The 20,434-nt window shown below is 34.9% G+C and overlaps 1 protein-coding gene across 1 annotated transcript; it reads left to right on the top strand.

Moving 5' to 3' along the window:
- The first annotated feature begins 169 nt into the window (after positions 1-169).
- LOC135640742 (uncharacterized) lies at positions 170-20,267 on the top strand. The gene is made up of 18 exons (XM_065155455.1): positions 170-584; positions 1,430-1,645; positions 3,156-3,251; positions 5,654-5,706; positions 6,504-6,600; positions 8,132-8,205; positions 9,157-9,271; positions 11,396-11,506; positions 13,645-13,721; positions 14,944-15,010; positions 16,619-16,684; positions 17,909-18,016; positions 18,125-18,255; positions 18,373-18,439; positions 18,580-18,647; positions 18,738-18,831; positions 19,502-19,572; positions 19,713-20,267. Exons 1-18 carry the CDS (start codon positions 435-437, stop codon positions 20,026-20,028), a joined length of 1,977 nt encoding a protein of 658 aa, XP_065011527.1. The 5' UTR covers positions 170-434; the 3' UTR covers positions 20,029-20,267.
- The last annotated feature ends 167 nt before the right edge of the window (positions 20,268-20,434 follow it).

The following is a 20,434-nucleotide window of genomic DNA, read 5'->3' as shown; positions in this document are numbered from 1 at the left end:
TGAGATTGTGAATAGTAAACAGATTGTGAGTAGTAAGTAACAAGGGATTCTAAATAATAAACTCCTACATTTCTTTAGAATATTTTTTAATGACAATCCATTTTTACTATTTATAATCTTATTTAAAATTTTTTAACGTTATATTGAAGTTAGCATCGTTCTTGACATAACGGTGGTGTGGTTGAGGTCGCTATGTTTAGAGCGGCCGGAAACCACGGCGGTGCACCACCACTCCGTGGCCGCGCCACGTAACCTTTCGCCACGCGCCCCTCGCTGACCCCTTCTCTATCAAGTTGCTCCTCCTCCATCTCCGAGATAGATCAAACCCTGTTCCCTCTCCGACTCCTCCTCCTCCACTCTCGCGTTCTCCTTTCTTGATTTGACCCTTCATCGTTTCTTCTGCGATTCGATTGCATTACTCCTCCTCCTCCTCCATGTCGTGGTTGAGATCGGCCGTCGTTAAGGCCGTAGAGGTGGGCGGCCAGAACAACATCACCCGCACCGTCAAGAGCTATGCCGGCACCGTCGTTTACCACGCCGGGCAGGCCGTCACCGGCGGAGCCAGGATCATTCAAGATCGCATGGTAAACTCTCATTCTCCTCCTTACGCTCATCTTTCTTTCGATTCTTGCGCCAGACCAGGCTTGTCTGCGACAGGGCCACCCAAGACCCGTGGTAATCCCTCTCTCTCTCCCTTAATCCTCAAATTCATGTTTCTTTCCATTTTTGGGCCACAAAAAAAGGCCGTTGCCGGCGGGACCAAGATCATCCAAGACCGCCTTGTTAAGTCTCTCTCTCTCTCTCTCTCTCTCCCCTCAGTTTTTATTTCTGTCGATCCTAAGCTGGGCCAGGCCGTCTCCAGCGGAACCAAGATCATCCAAGACCGCATTATATGGATCTTTTGTATCTTTCTTGGGCCCATCTACATTTGGACCGTAATAAATGCGTACAAATGGGAATTGCAACGACAAGGCCAGATAGCCGACGTCACAGTTACACGACACCGTCTTTCTGATATTTGGGATTTGCTTTAGGTATATTTTATTAGGAGAATCCTTGGATATTTTCTAGCTGTTTTGTCCTTCTAGCTACGTCTACTAAATTAGCTATGTTTCACTGGAAACAAATGACAAAAAAATTCATTCAATGTCAAACAAGAGTTCTTGACTAATATAAATCTTTAGGCAGGAGCACAAACTAGAATGATTGTTGCCTCCTAAGTTGTGGTAGTGTTTCCAAAACCCAAGAACATGCTTCCCTTAAAAGCACATAGTTCTTGCTGAGACAAGATAGTATCAAAAGTATTCATTGCCAATTCACCAAGCAGTAACAATGAAAAGCTTTTCTACTTTCATATCTTTTATATGGACATTGTTGATTATTGATGGATGCATTGTTTTATACGCATACAACTTCCTTAATTTTATAGGGCATTCGAAACTCTAAAAGTTTCAAGCAAACTGTGAAAGGATTGGAAGATGCTGCCGTATCCTGCAGGGGAATAGAAAGAGTTGAGCTATTGCATAGATGGCTATTTGCTCTGGAAGAAATTGAAAGGATGCATGGTAATTCAGTTGATCACAAATCTCATGAACGATCTCTATCATCCGAGGAGAGCTACTCATCTCCTAGAGATGTTTCATTGGTCAGTATACTAGTTGGTTTAGCATATCTTATCTTATGGCTAAGCAAAATAGATTGTTTGTTCTGTTTTCTTAGAAATATTTTTCTCTTTGTAACTTTTATTTACTGCTGATCTTTATCTAAGCTAAGTCACTGTTTTGAGCATCTGAGAAAACATGTCATTCATCAAGCAAATGAGAAAAGAACAAACTTGTTTTATATCTTTTACTTTATAATCATCATATGCTTTTCCCTGTCATTATTTGAGACTACGATTTAAATGATCTATTTTGCAGAATCAATTTGAATATCAGTGTTTCTCATATAGTGATACATTTTTATACAACATGATATTTCACCATATGATGAAATAGGTGACAAAGCTGAAAAACTTATGCAACCACAACATTAAGTGCATATTCTAGATGCTGAAATTTTCCAACTCATGCATTTTCTTAGAAACCTATTTCACCGAACATTTGAAGTATATATATATGTATGTATATATGTATGTATGGATACATACATACATATATCTTTATACACGTCACACACACACACATATATATATACACATTGATGAACATCATGCTAGGCTGAAGTATTTTTGGAACATTAGTGCATATTGATGAGATAAGTTCCTAGAAACATGATTCTAGGCTCAAATGTGGTTTCGTTTAACTTTATAAGACTTTGAAGAGTTTTGTATTATGTGTGGCAATTTTAATAATTGGAGCTTTGTGTTGTTTCTTGTATTATTCAAGTTTTTTTTTGTTTAGCTTTTTGGATTAGGTGTTGCTGTTAGTATGTTCTTTGTCTACGAGATTTTACTTTGCATGGTAGTGATTTTTAAATATCTATGAGTATATCTAATATCTTCTAGGATGGATGTAGTAATTATTTAAACTCAAAACTAACAGATTTAGGTCTGTTTTTCATAAGAAGATAGTAGTTATCTTAATTTTGCAGAAATAAGATAGGATAAAAGAAGAGGAATAAAACAAGAAGGAAGACAAGATCAGAGAAAAGTGCTTAAGTCATTGGTCGAAGACAACCTATCTTCTTTGAACTAAACAATAATGCAGCTATTAATTGACAGACATGTAACATATTTATATTCTTCATGTGATTTTGTGTCTTACTAAACTAAACAAACTTTTAAACGAACTTTTAAAGACAGGCTCCCCAAACTTAAATCGAGCGGCTAAATAATTCTCTCAACTTAGTCTTTATCTTAAATATAATTTTTAAAAACGAAAAACAACTCAAAATAGGACTTTCTACCTTCTGTCAAAAGCACTGTTTTTCCTTTGGTAATTATATTTTCCTTTGCAATATCACCAGAAATATTCTGCTAAATTATGCATGGTATTGTTATTGAACCAATAATAAATTGCAAAATACTAAATTTCATAAACTGAGTTGTGTTTTTCTCCATTTTATATTGCCAAATAAATTTTTAAACTTGGCATGAGCTGAAAAATGACCGATGATTGAAAACTGTTTTTGTTGATCTTTATTGTTATATGCAGAATCTATATTTTGATTCTGATATGGGGGTTGAATCCATGTACTTCCGGGACGTATTTCTCTATAGCCAAGCTCTTGAAGGGATTACACTGTCCATGGTTAGTTTGGCTATCTTACTTATAGTTTATAAGCTCTCCTCGTTGTAATTGTATAAATAACACAATGTGTATATCCATTACTAATGTAATTGTCTGTAGACTCTGTACCATATATTTTCCAATAGTTTCAGTGTCATATGCCATCATTTGGAACTCATTTTAGTTATCTAGATATATAGTAATCTTCAGTAGTCAGAATTTGGGTGCTTTGTATAACTTAGCATCTTTTGGATGTTCTATGTAACATGCATTTTGTATGAACTTTTGGTAGATGTTATATAATATTCTGCTTATAGCTTCTTTCTATTTTATGCAACTTGTGCCTTTATATACCTTTTCTCTGAAGAGGCCATTCTCAAGTATGTGTCGCATATATACTGACTAAATATGCTTAGGATATGTTAATGCTTCATAACAAAATGGTTTGTCAAATGGAGGTATTAAGATGGTATTGTCTCTTTTTTTTTTTCAGTTTCTTCAATCGGTTTTCCTTGAAAGAAAACTCTTAAAAAGACAATTGGAATTGTTCATCTTATTAACTGATTGAAAGTCTAAGAAAATGGTATTGGTTTGAATATTAAAACGTGATTCCATTTTTGAGGATAAAAGAACCCTGGCTTAGAACTTCTTTCTCCTGTTGCTCAAGTGAAAGGAAATATTGCAGTCAACCGGTTATTGTGTTGTAGCTGATTATTGTGGGTCGCTGGTGGCAAGGTGATGACTCTTAGTAGGACCAGTCTTGGTTCAAGTACCTCATTTTCTTCTTTATTATCACTTTTATTTTCTCCTATTGGCACTATTGAATCAGTATGATGCTGTGCTAAATCACACCAACGCCATACTTGAGGAGTGATGCTGATAAGGCATCCTTGAGTGTGACCATGGCATGTCTGAGATCAGGTAGATAAATGCTTATGAATAATTGACATCCAATATGCCTTGCAGGGTCCAAGAATGCAAAAGACTATTGTCACCCAATTTGGCACTAAGTTGATGGGAGCTTGTGTTGGGATTGGGGAAAAAAATAATAATTGAATAGGCATATGCAGCTGTAAAATTAGATGACCAAGTAAAAGAATATGATCATACACAAAAGATGTTATTCTAGGAGGCAGATAATTCATTTGATAAACTAAGCATGATGAGTCTGAATTGCATGAGTGAGCAATGGAGGGTGGACTTCTAATCAGATCATCTGTTGCTTACTCTCGAGTCTTGACAACATTTTTTGCCTGGTCTTTTTATGTGTACATACATTGGTGGGAAGTGCAAATACCAAGATGATGAATTCTGTTATCTCTGAACTTCTAAAGTCTGAAACAATCCTGATCCAAGGAATAACGATCTAAACTAATACCCAACTCAATTGAATTAATAATTTTTTACTCCATCTCCACTATCAATGTGTCTGTCAAAGCTTTCCAAATTGGAGCCAGTTTGCATGGTTAGAAGAAACTAGGGTAGTCAATCTAATTGCACTCAAAGAGTTCAATAACTATATTGCATCTCCTATTTTTAGTGTGTTTGGGGTCATAGATGCTTTGAGCTGCACAGAAATAGTCATGTACATCCAATCACCAGTTTTTAGAGTTGGCTCACCCTGCTTTAAGCTTATTTTGAGTCAGGACTAATAACAAGCTGAGCTAGTATATGGCTTAAGCCGCTTAACTAAAATTCCCCTGAGGTTTGACAGAATAGTTTGATAAGATGGTTAATGAGTTGAACTGAACCTTTGTATCACAGTAGGACTCAAGCTTGAGCAGTCAACAGAAGCTGAGATCAAGTAAACCAGAGTTCTTGCTGCAGTCTCATGTAATCAATCCAAGTGTTATGTTACACACCTTTTGTTTTCCAGGAAATTGAAAGATATTACAACAAATAATAGAGAAAACTACTCCTTTTAGAAGTCATCATTTAATGCTTCTGGTCATAGTCCATTCTAATCATATGTCTCTTTATATTGATTTCTTAGGAATGAGAAGTGAAGGACTAACTTTAGGATGATAACAATAATAAGTGATACAAGGGATGGAATTCTACTTCTAAGAATAATTCTGCTTTTTTATGTATTGTTTGATATGGTTTAGGGTGACAACAAGAATAGCTCTTTTCACAATAATAAGGGGTTTGTTTGATATGTATCCTAAAGCCATATGTATTAGCATAATTGGATTCAGTCATCTGAATTTGTTTTCTTGTCGTTTAGACACAAAAATTTGACATTGAGTTTATGAACACTAACTTGCTGAGTTAAGAAATACCTTTTCATTGTTTAATCTGAAAGTTGGGAACCATGAATACTCTATTGTAATTTTGACAATTTTCTGACTGTATTTGATGTTGGGGATTGTTCTTGCTGATCATGGAGGTTAACCGCAGGTTAACTCTTTTCTATGACTCAGATTCTGGAAGCTCCGAATGATGAAGAAGTGTCTCTGCTCCTTGCAATATTTGGGTGGGTGTGATGCCCTTGTATTTTATAATTTTTTGCTATCACTGTCTTTATATCCAGGGGTCTATTTTATTGATGATATGTACTTAAAAGTTAAAATTTTACATTGCTATTATTGCCTATCTGTTATTCCTCTAGTTTTGTACACTTCCATGTAGGCAGCTCGAATAAGATTGTTAATAGTGTGATATTAGAAATCCGTAAGCCAATTCTTAGTGCAAAATAGTGTGGAGAAAGTAGTTTAAAATGTTTACTCTTGGTTATGACATATCTTAGAATGGTGCTTATGCAATTCAAAATTCAAAGGGCATTCATGCTCTTAATTAGATCATAAGTATAATAAACTCTTCGTTAATTAGGTTGTATTAGCTAATATATTTTAGTTAAAAGTTTGCAGTAGGTCTGGGCTATTTTCTTTCCATTTCTATATAATCAATTTATTATCCTGTGTACCTCTGAAATAGATATTTCCAAGCCTATTTGCAACAGAATTAGCATTGTGAAAAATAAGGGAGATCTTATAATTGAAAGAAAAATTAAGGGAAGCATGACAATTTGTAATTATTTGTAGTTGGTCAGCAGGATTCTTTGTTTTTCTAGTTGAACGATATTTCAGATTCTGTTTCACCTAGTTTAGTAGGTCAATACTGTTCTGTGTTCTTATGTCCATTAAAATTTATTCTAATGTACTAACAAACTTCCTAAGTTGCATATTATATAGAACCACATTAATTTTCTCATTTACCTTTAGCTTTGTAGCTATGTATATAAGTTATTTTTCTTGGGTTGATTTTACGCAGATACTGTCTGACAGGAGGTAAGGAAGTTCATAATGCTATTATGAGCAGTATACAGGACATGGGCAAAGCTTTTTCAAACTATCAAGACGAAGTATTGGTATACTCAATTGCCTTTAAACCAAAAGATGTGATTCCTTATTTTTCCTTTTTTTGCAGGATATTGCAGTCTGACCTTATCAGAAATTCCATTGAAGTAAATTTGCATCAATAGTAAATAATATTTGAACTATATTAACAGAAATATATAATCTGTTACATGAATATGTTTTGATAAGAAGCAAAAAATTGGGTAGTCCAAGAGTTGTTTTTTAAATCATTGACAACCTTTAAGCACAGTATCTTTTGTTGTTGCATGTGGATGTATGTGTTCTGCCTAATTTTGGTCGATGTAAAAATTCTAATTTGCATGAAGTTGAACTCATAGTTGACCTTATTAAAATGTGACCCTCATTTGGAGGTGTTTGTATGATTGCTGGAAGAGATGACATAATAGAAGTTCATTATGTTATTGCATTTTCGTCAGAAGTTTAGAAATATTTTATGTTGTTGCCTTGTTGGAGATGTACATGTATGATAATAGTTCTAAATTCTAATGTATATATGAATTATGATACAGTACAAATATTCATAAATCCTTATCTGGTACACATGGCACATGTAACTTGTTGGTGCAACTTTTGCCACAGATGTCACATGTAAGGTTCAAAATTACAGTCCGCTACTAATGCCATATTGCAAATTTGGCATAATGGCAGATCTCCTTGTTAATTATTTTAGTTTAGCTACTGATAAAGAATTAAATATTGTCACAACAGATTTGTAACTTGGTGGATATCCTTAATAGATACTGTAGTGTGATTGCTAGTTTTGATTACCGCACAATATGGTAATTGTACCAAGAAACCTGCATCAAATATTTAAACTTGGGATCTATAATCATACTAGCCCCCTATTGGACCGTTATGAATCTGGTTTACCATGATGTACCAGCTGTTGCAAGCTGACTCTAACAGGGTAAAATGGAAATAAAAAAATTGAAGACATAAAAACATGATTTTTACGTGTGCCTTCTTCCTTCCAAGGTCCTCTTCTCCTCTTATTTATTTTGACACCTTATGGGTTAATAGTGTTTCTGGCTCTTAAGGGAGAAGGCTTGCAAGTTTTGCTAGTCATGACTTTCATCAAGAATAATTGGTCCCGTGCATTTGTTGAGCATGAAAACTGAACCAAACTGTGTGGTATTATACTTCACCAACTCACGAATTTGAGTTGATATTTATGTTTAGCCTCTCCAAACTGTGAAACTTGAACCAAACTATGTGGTATACTTCACTGACTCACTAATTTGAGTTGATGTTTATGTTTAGCCTCTCCAAACTGTTGTATAGTGCGGTCTGGTTATGCCCCCTGTCTATGGTTAATCTGACTGGTGGTCTCATCAGACTGATACATATTGCTTGTGTGAGTTGGTGTACCATGAAGTTTGATCCCCACATTTGCATATTGCTTTTGCATGTTCAGATATTATACTGACATTGTCATTGACAGTTTTCTTATGAGAATTTGGTGACCTTTCAATTTGTTTTTTCTTTTTTTTATTCTTATCATATTTTATTTAAATATTTCAGGTGAAGCGGGAGGAACTGCTTCAGTTTGCTCAAGGTGCAATTTCAGGACTAAAGTTAAATGCTGATATATCAAGGTCATCAACCAGACCTGCCTTTATTGTTTCTTTGGTTTCATTCCATGCAATTTGTCTTGCATTGAAATATCTGCTGTCATTTACTTCGAGGAGAAAAAAAGAATAAACTAACAGGAAGTTGAATTCTCCCATCAGTTAAGTTGCATAAAATTGTTCAGGCTAAGGATACAAGGGAAAGAAATTTATGAGTCCATTGGAGCCAAAAAAGGGTGAGTGAGGACAGTTTGCTTTAAGTTGTATTTTTTGTCTCAGATGCACATATTCTTTCTATTAAAAGTCAAAGATCAGGGAGTTCCCCTTCTCAAAACAAAGGATAGAGAATTTAGGCTGTTGGTTTTACTGGCATGTAAAACTAGTATTATACATGATTGAAAGGAATTCTAGTATCATACATGATTCAGTTCTCTTTGCCTGTAAGTGAACCTTTAGAAGAGTAATCATTGGCAAAGACTTTTTTGGATAGGGAAGGTGGGGGGGGGGTAATGTGTGGTTAGGGTTTTGCCACACTGGGGATTTGAATTGCTTAGGGGTTGGGTTGTTGCAGCCTGGAGTAGAACCCTGACTTATGTTGAGGAGGGTTATATAATCAAGTTAGGTCACTTTAAACAGGTCTGGATTCAAGTTGGGTCAAGTTGCTCAAATCTTGACCTAGGCCCAACCCAACTATAATTTAGTTCATATCAGGCTTAGTTTATACAGCTTTGGGTTTGAGTTGGGTTGTGTTGCTTAAACCTTGATGTAGGCCCAACCCAACAATAATTTAGTTCATATTAGGCTTTTGCAACCCAGGTTTGACCAAGGTTTCTAATTTCCAAATCCAAACCCAGTTTTCATTAGGTTGGTCTCGAGCTTATAGGCAAAGTTATATTTCTATTCATGGGTCATGCTTGTGTTCTCTGATTCTCATTGCACATCATTCTCAATAGTAAGTCTGGTTCATATTGTTTCCAGGTTAGAATATGAAGTCAAAAAGCTTCAAAGGAAGGTTGATGGGATGGAAGTGTTGCAGGTCTCCTCAGGTCAAGATCATGTTGGTACATCAGAAAGGACAACTGCCTTGGTGGAGGTATGCCTGATGTTAAAAAAATTTCTTCTTTTTTCATGTACATTATGATAATGAGGAAAAAGAAGATGAATATGTTGGAAACAAAATGCATTTAGTACTTATTTTGCCATTACTTCTCTTTAATTTGTTATAGGAGTTTTTGTTCAGTGTATTGTTTTTAAGGAGCTGCAGTTTCTATGGTTAATTTTGTTGGAATCTGCTATGTTACAATTTTCTTATTAGTACTACTATTACTAAATGGTTCTAGGATTATTTTTCTTATTAGTGCTGCTATGTTAGGCCCTTTTTTTTGGTACATTTGTCCCTGCATTATTGGATGCCAGAAGATTGGTAATGTCTTGATAATTTTGTTTGTCAAGAGATTTAATTTCTTGGGTTTCTATCATCGGCTGTAGTCAAACGTAGTTGCATTTTCTAAGGGGACTCCCTTATATGCTATTTGTTGGGAGCCTAGGATATTTGATGCTGGACAAATTCATGACAAGTACATTCTTTTTTTGTTTGAGAATAGAGGAAGGGAAAGACGAAGGAATAAAAGGTGACAACTTTGGAAGATGATGATGAAAGGAGAAATTATAGAAAAAAATTTATGCTTAAGACTCACTCTGGATGAAGGATCAACTTCCAACAGTGATGATCTCACACCTCCGTACCTACCTCTTGCACATGGATTATGAAATCACACTACTGGAGATTAAAATGTGACCTCACATCAAGCAGACATACATAAAATGGTTTCATTATTACTTATTCATGCTCTAGTTACAAATTTATTCTTTCTTTTTGTAAAACCCCAAGTACAAGAAGAAAAGAAAATTTCAAAAATAGGGAAAGAATACAATTACATCAAGATAAATCAATCATTTACTTTTTTATTCTCTCAAAATATAAATTTTCATATTTGTTTTGGCAACTGAACTTCCTTGTGAGAACATATATGATCATAAAACCTCATCATAGAGATGGAATATTAATTTTTAATCAAGATTTGTTCTTTCCGTCCAAGGGTGGGCTTGGGACAATAGTAAGGTTTATCTTTGCAACTTAAAAAACCAAATCTCTATTCAGAGGTAAAGCTGTGTACATTGACCCTCCACAGATCCCACATTTGTAAGAGCCTCATGCACTAGGTATGCGCCTTATTTGCCCTTTCCATCTCAAGAGATAGTGTCAGAGAGGATATTCAATCAAATGATAATTTGATTTCTTACCTTCCTTTTGTTTATCATAGAGTGTAAGTTGTGAAGTGCAATTCCATTAGTGTAGATAAAGCTTTAATATGAAAAAGTCTCTCCCATGTTTGATGTTATATATGTTAATATCTTGTGAAAATGTATTTGTTCAGAACTCTTGAACTTCATCCAGATGCCTTGAATTCAGAAATATGTGATTGTGGCATTATTTTTCCTGGGCATTGGGAATACATGATTTCCTGTAGATGCCTAGAATCAACTATTTTAGCGTAAATCTAAGTTGATTTGACATCAGGAATCTTCGTTGAGAAACCCATAATTGTACATCATAAATTGCATCTAGGAAGTATATTCTTGGCATTTTGAAAAAAAGTGATGCCTCAGATTATGCCTTTTGAATTTGCTTTTAACGTAGATAATGAAGCTTGTGCTCATGAGTGCTTAAAGATTTAATGCAAAAGAATTTGCAAGCAATGCAAAAATTCAGGTTTTATCTCATTGCATAAATTTGCAAAGGATTTCAGCTCCTAATAAGATAAAGGTACTGTTCCTATACATCGGGTGCTCGGTTAAGATCGATAATTATACATTTGACTGGTGGGCAACTCACCGTTGATGATGAAAGTGATAACGGGCAAACAAAGGGCACAATGATAGTTCGAACCTTCGACCTATGGAAACAGGACCCGGATACATCCCACCAGGCTAACTAGATGAGTGCATATTCATCTTAAGTGCATATACTTATCTCTAGATTAGCGCATAAGTTCTTTCAGCATGTATTTTAATTTTTAAGTGCATTGATTTTATTCATCTTCTCCTTTTCCATATCACACATTTATGCCATATATTTGACATGATTTTTTCCCATTTTATTGCTGGTTTGTTTACAAGTGATCATGGTATTTAGGTTTCTGTGTATATTCTGTAGGTTCTAAAAGAGGCACTAGCAGAAGTTTATCTTTGTTCTAGATTGGAAGCACTGCTTTTAAGGAAGAAAAGCATAAAAAATGGGGAGTCACCAGATATTCATTCTCAAAAGGCATGTCTTATCTTTTTAATTTGGTCCATGTTTGAATATTACAGTAAGCAACTTGTCAGAATGCATTGCATTATACAGTGACCAATGCATTTGCTTTATTTGGTGAACTCTACCTAAAAAGAATTCTTAGCATGACCATTTGATGCATTCATCACTGAAACTATTTTGGTTATTCATGTGTCACATTTATTGATAAAATATTTTATGCCTACTAAGAATGCTTCTTCATTCTCTCAGATTCAGAGAAAATTAATTTGAACTCCAACGTGTATATAAATAACCTTCCTGCCATTTTTGTTACATCAAATCCAAATGGCAAAGATTCAAATGAAGACTTTCATTTCAGTTTTTAGTCATTCAAGAATTGGATCTTTGATACTTAGTAGTTCATACTTGGTAGTTTGTAATGTATAAAATTATAAATTAGATTCTTCTGAGTTCTGACTGTTAGCATAGCTGTCAATCACTCCAAGACATGACATAGGTTGTTCTTTTCATTGAATACTTTTGAAGGTAGGATTTTAAATTCTAATATACTGAGAGGAAAAGTAATTGTAAATATTATGAAAATTGTTCTAGGATTGTCAAAAAAGGTTCTGTCCCATTGGAAGACGATATAAGGCAATGAGAGCACCTGGATGTTTGTTGTTAACAAGAATGGTGAAAACCAAACTGTGAGTAAGTTGGTCATGATGAAGTCCTTTTATTTTCTTGCAGAAATAGCAACGGTTTATATTCTTACTCTTAGGAGATTCACTAAATCTTTTTTGGTTATTGACCTTGTATTAGTGGGAAGTGGCTTCCTGAAATTTCTACAAAAAAAGAATTGAGGAGCCAGGATTGTGCAGGAATAGTTTATTTTTCTTTTTGAAGTATCTTCTACTAAATACTGAATGCTACTTTGTTTGCATGTCTTACCTTGCTAATTTTCCGAATTGTTTATTTTCTCATCCAAAATGTCCACTTGCATTCATCTTTAGTAAAATGGAGTCATTGATGAAAATATTATTATTAGAGGAATTGGGGGTTTCGTGTTTTTAGGTATTAAGACAATTATAAGACCTGCAATACATTACTGTTTGAAGTATTTGAATGGTCAAGAAAAAAGTATGTATAGAAAGTTTGTGTTAGGAGATGAGAATGTTGAGGTGGATGGGCAAAATTATAGAAAAAGAACTCTACACATCAATGAATAATAAGGTTTAGACTAGAAAGAGAATTAAATGAAGAAGAATCATAGATGATGTGGACAATTCTAACGGATTTTTATAGATTCTACGGTTATATAAGATGAGTTAATTAGCATTAGTGTTACGAGAGGTAGAGTGAAATCTAGGAAAGATTTTGTAGAAACAACTAAGAGATATTTGAATTTTCTGATTTAACTATAAGTATTGTTTTGTACATAGCTCAACGATGGAAAAAAGATCCATGTGATCGGTCCCAAATGATTGGACCATCATGGATTTTCATCGTTGTTATTGTTGTAGTACCCTTGTTGTCATAGTCTCTGCATCTATTAGCATTAAATCAATCTGAAGTAAATGTTAGTTACTGTGAAGCTAAGCTGCACAATGTCAAATTTGTTCTTAAATATTCCTCATGTATACCCTCAGAAGTTTGCCTGCTGTCAGAAGTTCTAGTGCCAAAATTGTGACATTCGAGATATTACAGATATGTTGCATAATGATGTTGTTTGAACTTTGACATGATGATTGATCACTTTTTGGTGTTGTGAGCAACGATTTACAAGGGTATGTGCAAATATACATTATTAAGTGGTAAACAAGTTACTTTTTGCAAACGTTGGGTTATTTGAGAAACCCCCATATATGCCTCTCCAATTTATGATTGCTAATTACTAGAATGATCAATGATGTTATATTGGATGTGTTTCTGGTGCTGCACTTTGTTTTGCAGTTCTGTTAAACATGTGGAAGTTTGCTTACTGATTTTCAACTTTATGTGCTGATTTACTGCTGAAGCATAATACTTACCATAATATGTTTAGCACCTAATTCTTATAGGTGACAGCTTGCAAGATTTCTTTTCAGATATTAATTCAGTAGTGAGATGACTTATTAAGTTTTGCCACAAAGGTTGAAGCTTGTTCTAATAATGTTATTTGAAGCTGGCAGGTTGATAAGTTGAAAGTTCTAGCAGAATCTCTTGCCAACTCGTCCATAAAAGCAGAAAAGCGTATCCTAGACCACAGGTCCTATATGACACTTGTACATCTCTTTCTTTCATTGTTTGGGGCATTTGAAATTTTGAATTATGGTTTGCTTGGCTGATCTCTTGTACATGCTTTGGAATCGATGGAAGTTCTGTTAGTAGCCAGATCAATAGATTCATAGTTCTTTTTGGTGGCAAAATACATCTGTTTCTACTGCCATCAACTAGATAGCAGTTTAACTGCAATCAATGTTGATAATTGCCCATCAAATAAAGATGATTAGTCTAATGTCAATTTAAGCCAATTTGCTTTTCTTCTCCGCTATGGTGACTCAGACCCATTTAATCATGTTCTTTGCTCACAGTTTAATATGTCGAAACATGATACATCGAGTCTACCTCCAGCTTACACAACTTCCTCTTGGAATAATGTATTAATCTTATATGGGTTTTCATGTAGTGAATTACATGTGTCAATCTTAGCATCCAAAGTAGTATGGAAATTTGCCCTTTGTTTGTCTCCTCATTTCCTGCTACACGTCCCACTCAGCCCACAAATGCTGAGGTTCTAAAGATGATCTCTTTTGTTTATTAGTGCCTTAGCCTTCTGAAAGTCTGCTTCTTATGTGTGTTTCAACTTTCATATACCAAGAACTTTTCTGAATGCAAAACCGTTTATGGTTGTAGAAGGTTGATCTTATATAAGCTTAAATTTGTTGTATCGAAGGAAATATCCTCTCATGCCGACCAGCCTTCTTGTGGTTATTCCTACCACCTAAATTGCATGTGATCACCCTGACTGCCGATTTAGTATTTACTTTAATTGAGATCGATCTTTTAAGAGGTCTAAACCTCGAACTTGATTGCTTGTCTTTTATGTCTAAAAACTGACACTATATAGATGGTACAAGATTTGGCATTTGAGGATGAAAATTGATATTTTTTATTTTAGTGCAAATATATGCTGGTTGGACCTTGAAAGAAAGTTATTCGTTTGGAAATCTTAATCATGGATTATCTAGAGGTGCTTTAAGGTTCTGAATTTTTAAATATTTCATAGTTTTCATACTTTCACCAGATATTCATCGTTTCATTAGTTATAGGTGAAGCATAATTAGAAGCGTTTTATTTACTAATATAAAGTATAGTGCAATTTATACTCTTTTCATCCTTGCCACTGAAAGTTCTCAACTTTGCCTTGAGCTTCTAGAAAAACATATTGTATAGCATTCCACTTATCTGTTGCTCCATTTTCAAAGCAGACATCAGAAAGAAGAGGCTCTCAACTTTCGCATAGCTAAAGCCAATGAAGTTAATGAATTTCAGAAGGTAAACATTTAAAAACCCATGTATGCCAGCCATCATAATTATTCACATGAAAAAAATTGTAGCATCATGGACCAATATCCGTTTTTATTTCAGAATTACAGTTCTTGCCAGAAATTTATATGCTCTTTCTTTACTGAACTTTGAGCAATTTAATTCTCGGTTGTAATATTTCAGATTCTCCACTTTTTGATTAAAAATATATTAATTTTTATAACACAAAAGTAGAATAGGTCTTGTCTCAAAGGCAACTGCCCAACCATTATAAAAAAAGGAGTTTAATAGGATATATTCATACTCATCTTTTCGTGTGATCCTTTCTCATGTTTTCAATTGATAGTCCTCTTTATTTCTTGTCTATTATAGTAGTGAAATTCAAGGTTTTAATAGAAGGACAAGTGACTAGAATGTGGATCTGGTGAACTGACTGATTTTCCCAATCTGATTCAGAACGGGGTGTATCCATTGGTACACTCGTAATTTTGTATTACTGTGCAAATATGATTGGTACATACATATTTCTATTTATTTCTATTTTTAATTTTTTTGGCTGTAAATAGTTGTTGAGAGCTTTCAGAAAGCTGCAAACGGCTGTTGACAGCCAACAGCTCTTTACAGATAACCCTCCACTCTCCCTGTTGTAGCCTTCATCGCAACTGCAGTCTGCCTCCATTATTGGCACCTTGCCATCCACCACTTCTGTCTTCTCCTTGTGCAACTGCTGCAACCTCCTCTGACTCGATCTATACTGATTGACATTGGTACGAGCTGGTATTTATCAGTCCATGGCCTAATTCAGACACGGACCAGGTGATTTTACCGGAACCAGTTTGACACCAAGTATATAACCCGGTAAAGTAACCAATACCAAGCTGTAGCAGACAGTTTGCCTACTGCCTGGTACTGGTACTGGGACTGGGAGACTGTCCTTTCTCCATCAGCAACTCCTTTCTTTGCAGCAACCTGATTTGGCTTATCACTTGGATACCTTGGATCATACAATCCTGTGGAAAGGATGATCTTTTGGAATGAACAACTCACGATATGAGTTGCATGACCGATGAAAGGATTGTCCAATCCTTTAAGATTTTAATTTATTTAGATGACCTGGATTGAGAAGTTCAATTTTGATCAAAATCATGCAAACTAGATTCTAACATAGTCGATCCTGACAATATTAGATGTGCTGATTAGATTATGTGAGATAATTAGGATTAGTGATGCAAATAGAGGCAGAGGAAAACTCAGAGAACTTTATTGGTCTTACTTTGAAATTTGAATAGTAATAGTGTCCTTACTCAATAACCCTCCAAAAACGTTGTAATGGCAGGAGCACTAGTCTGACCTTTTACATAATTGGGCTATCGTGTTGATACATCATTCAATTTCATGTTATCTTTATTTTATATTGGTGTGGACTCACCTGATAGTTGTTGTCTTGTGCTTGTCATTTTTAACTGATTCTCCAGAATAGTTGACATAACTGATCTTATTCATCAATAACTTAACTGTAAAAGAACTTGTATCCATTTAAGCTTTTATAACACGTTACTCTATGTCGTGACCTGCCTGGATATCATTTGTGGTTTGCTTTTGTCAATCTAAAATCAGGAATTGCTTTCTGAGATTGCTGGACTAGAGAAGCAAAGAGATGGACTTGAGGCTGAACTAAAGAAGGTAATTTTCATGTCAGATCTCACCTTTAGTTCATGAGCTTATACTTATTTTGACTCTATCTTAGAACTTTTCTAAGTCTATTTATTTAAAAAGATTGCTTTATCTTAAGTCATTGACATCACTCTGTTGCTCAATATTCAAGAGATCACCTTTAATATTCTGCCAAATTTTTTAACTTGCTTGTCATCTGGTAGTATGTATTCTTTTTCAATATACATTATATGCTTATCATTGCCATCGTGTTATGTGAATTTTCTAAATAAAGGCTCAGAAGATCATAAGTGGGCTCATGTAGGCTTCCTTGAATTGTAACTTTCTTGTGTTGATGACTTGATGGCAGTTATTTGAAACCATCACAAGCTAGTGTGAACTGTTTCTGTCTCCCTGAACTTTCTGCACTCTGAAAACTCCATCTTGAATGAAATTGCATTTCAATGTCCAATTTGGATCTCACCATCATCTTTAGTTCAAATCCTACATGAACTTCCATGGACTGCTGAAAATACTTAAATTAAAGAAAAATGCTATCAGTTTATTGAGTATAGGATAATCCTTATGATGGTAGTAATGGCTCTGTTAATTTAACAGGGCTGTATGTAAATTATTTATCACATTGGGTGGAAGGTGAGATTCCCTAGGAAAGATCATAAAAGCAAGCCTTTATTTTCATCGATTTATAAGGGAAATTTTTTATGTATTTTAGTTTTTATGAATATACCCTTTTGTAATGTATATCCATTTGTTGAAAGACAGCTGCAACTTTTATCATCCTCAAATTATGTTGTACCTGTAAATTTAATTGATTCCACTACTGTCATATTTAATTTTAACTATTTTGAGATACCTCCTTCAAGAGTAATGTTGAAATGCTAATTTCTACTATAACATTTTTCACAAGAAATAATAAATATTTAATTTAAAGAATGATGAAGCAATTTGAATAAAAAGTTGGCAGCTCTGTTGTTGCCTAATCATACTGTTAGTGTATTCAACCTGAGATTGTCTAGTCTAATTGATGAATGATGCATGATGCTACGATGTGTATAGCTTCCAGAACAACTTCCAGTTTATGCCATTTGAAACATCAACAAATTCACAATAATTTGTTGAGATTTGGAATATAAATCAGTCCTACTTATGATACTCCACCAAAATTATCATTCTTCAGATGATTCTGTTGATCTTTTTAGCAAGGTTCTTGACTGGAGCTGGACTCTGTTGTAGGTTAATGTTTCTCTGGTATCTGCTTTTGCACGACTCAAGAGAACTAGGGAAGAGAGAGACCAGTTTGATGAAGCAAGCAATCAGATTGTCATGCACCTGAAAGCAAAGGTTCTCAAAATCCAATCCTTTGTCTGAAGATATTTCCTTGTGAACACAGGTGTGATAATCCTAATACAATTTTAAGTACCAAGTCTTTGAATTTTCTTTAAATTACAGGAAGATGAGCTTGCAAAATCAGTTGCTTCATGTAAAGTAGAAGCTGATATTGTCCATATCTGGATTAATTTCTTAGAAGATACCTGGCAGCTTCAATCTTCATACACAGAGCTAAAGAACAAGCAGATTAGGTACATGCTCTAGGATAAGGATTATGATGTTGTCCCATTATCTATCGAGTTCAACAAGCTCTTTTACTAGTATCCATTTACGATATGTCCCTTTTCTTTTATATTCTTCTTGCATAGTGATGACTTGGAGAAATATGGGAATTGCTTTTTAAAGTTGATCAAGTATCACCTTTCTTCATGCAAGGTATTGCTTTTTCCATAAGTGTAGTTGGGAAATATATGAGTTGTATAAAGGTTTTGTTGAACTGATGGACTCTTAATTTTCTTACACTAATGTAATTCTTGTCATGTTTGACTTTTGGCTGGTTTCCGTTCTTTGTACAGGATGAACTGAAATCTTCTATTGCTCACATCAGCACATATGTGGAGAACTTGAAACAATTTAATGATAGGTCATATATTCATGTATTATAGCCATTTGATGTACATGGTGGTTATTATTTTTCCATTGGTTGAATGCCTTTTGCCATCATGTTTGGCAGGTCAGACTTGACTCAGAATTCCAATAATGATTCATCTAAAGATTCAGACTCCAAAAAATATCTTGAAGAGGAATACTTGGCAACCGAAACAAAGGTATGCCAATGCATAGGCTCATTGATAGTTATGATTATAGAGTTTGACATTTATGCAATGTAAACAGATAAAAATGATACCTTTATATGTTGAACCTTGTGCAAGCAACATGAGGGCTGTCTTTTTAGACTATCTAGTACCATTGACCAAAAGGTATTATATGGTACAAAAGCTAGCACATGCTTGAGCTTGTTTCCAAGTCTGCTGCAATCGAGTTTTGACTGATCTGTATGTTTGTGTCGCTCCGTGATTTTGATTGCTTTTGACTTTATACTTATTTTAATGGGACATGGAAACATCCAAGATTATTAGTTGTTGACTCTGTTAGGAAGTCAATTGACAACCAAATATCGTCACTATGTAATACTTTGTGCACATACAGCAAAAGCTACCTTATGCATCACAATTTTCTTAATTCATGGTTGTGACATAGAACACAAGCTAGTCTGTTCTTCAAGCTTAACAATGTTTTAGGATGAATCATTAGGAAAACTTGGTCATCCATGACCCATGCCAATCCTTAAAGAAGTTTTGGAACAGACATTTCTTACCTCTTAGATTATGGAGGGATCTGAAGTTCTTGAGAAGTGGATATTTATTATAGTGTTGGATATTTATATTATGACTCGAACTGTATTATTATTATTATTATTATTATTATTATTTTCAGATTGTGACTGCCTTCCACGTGGCTGATCACATGAGGGGGCTATTTTATACTGAAGGGGAAACAGGTTCCAGGTATCGCTTTCATCTCTGCTCCGACTCACAAGTATATGATGACCGTAGCATATGTTTCCCTTTTGTTTTTTTCTTCTCCTTTGACATAAACTCTTCTCTGTCCTAATTGAAGTTTTGACTGTTGGCCAACTTCTATGCAGGAGAGACGATCCGGAAGTGACGGAACTATTTGAATCGATTGAGAAGCTGAGAGTGGACTTTGAATCCATCGAAAGACCTATTCTGGAGATTGAAATTCTTAAGGAAACGCAATCTGACGAGAGACTGCAAAAAGGTCCTCTGCCTGCTGCTCAAATCACTAGTTCACCAAGACTTGGAGGTGTCGAGTGGACAACTGACGATCTATCAGATACGGAGTCAGAAATCGCCAAACTGGAAATGGAATATGGAAAAGCAGGCATGCATTGCTCAACCGATGAGATTGGAAGCTGGGAATTTGATGATCTCGATCATTAACCGAGTCTGGGTCGAAGTAATATAGATGTCTTGCATGCTGTTTAAATTGTCATATGGTGAATGATGATGCTCATCATGATCTGCGACCTGTGATCGACAGACATCCGCAGATCTGCTTTGACACCACAAGTCTAAAAGAATAAGGTACTTAATTGTATATTCTTTTGTATATCCATTGTTATCATGGGGGCTCCATCTCCATTTTTGCAATATGAAATCTGTATTTTTGAACCGGCATGCATCAATGCTTCAACTTCGTAATTATTCCATCACGTCGAAGTCGAAATCATGATAAATAGACGTCGTCAAACCTGTCTCATGTGTCTCATGTTAAGCAAACACATTTGGGACAAACCGAATTGTGACCAAATCGAGATAGGAAGCATCGCAGTTCACTATTTCTGGT

The sequence above is a fragment of the Musa acuminata genome, chromosome BXJ3-6 (assembly GCF_036884655.1).
Source record: "Musa acuminata AAA Group cultivar baxijiao chromosome BXJ3-6, Cavendish_Baxijiao_AAA, whole genome shotgun sequence".
NCBI lineage: Eukaryota > Viridiplantae > Streptophyta > Magnoliopsida > Zingiberales > Musaceae > Musa > Musa acuminata.
Note: the sequence above shows the minus strand (reverse complement) of the source record. Positions and strands in the feature narration are given on the sequence as shown.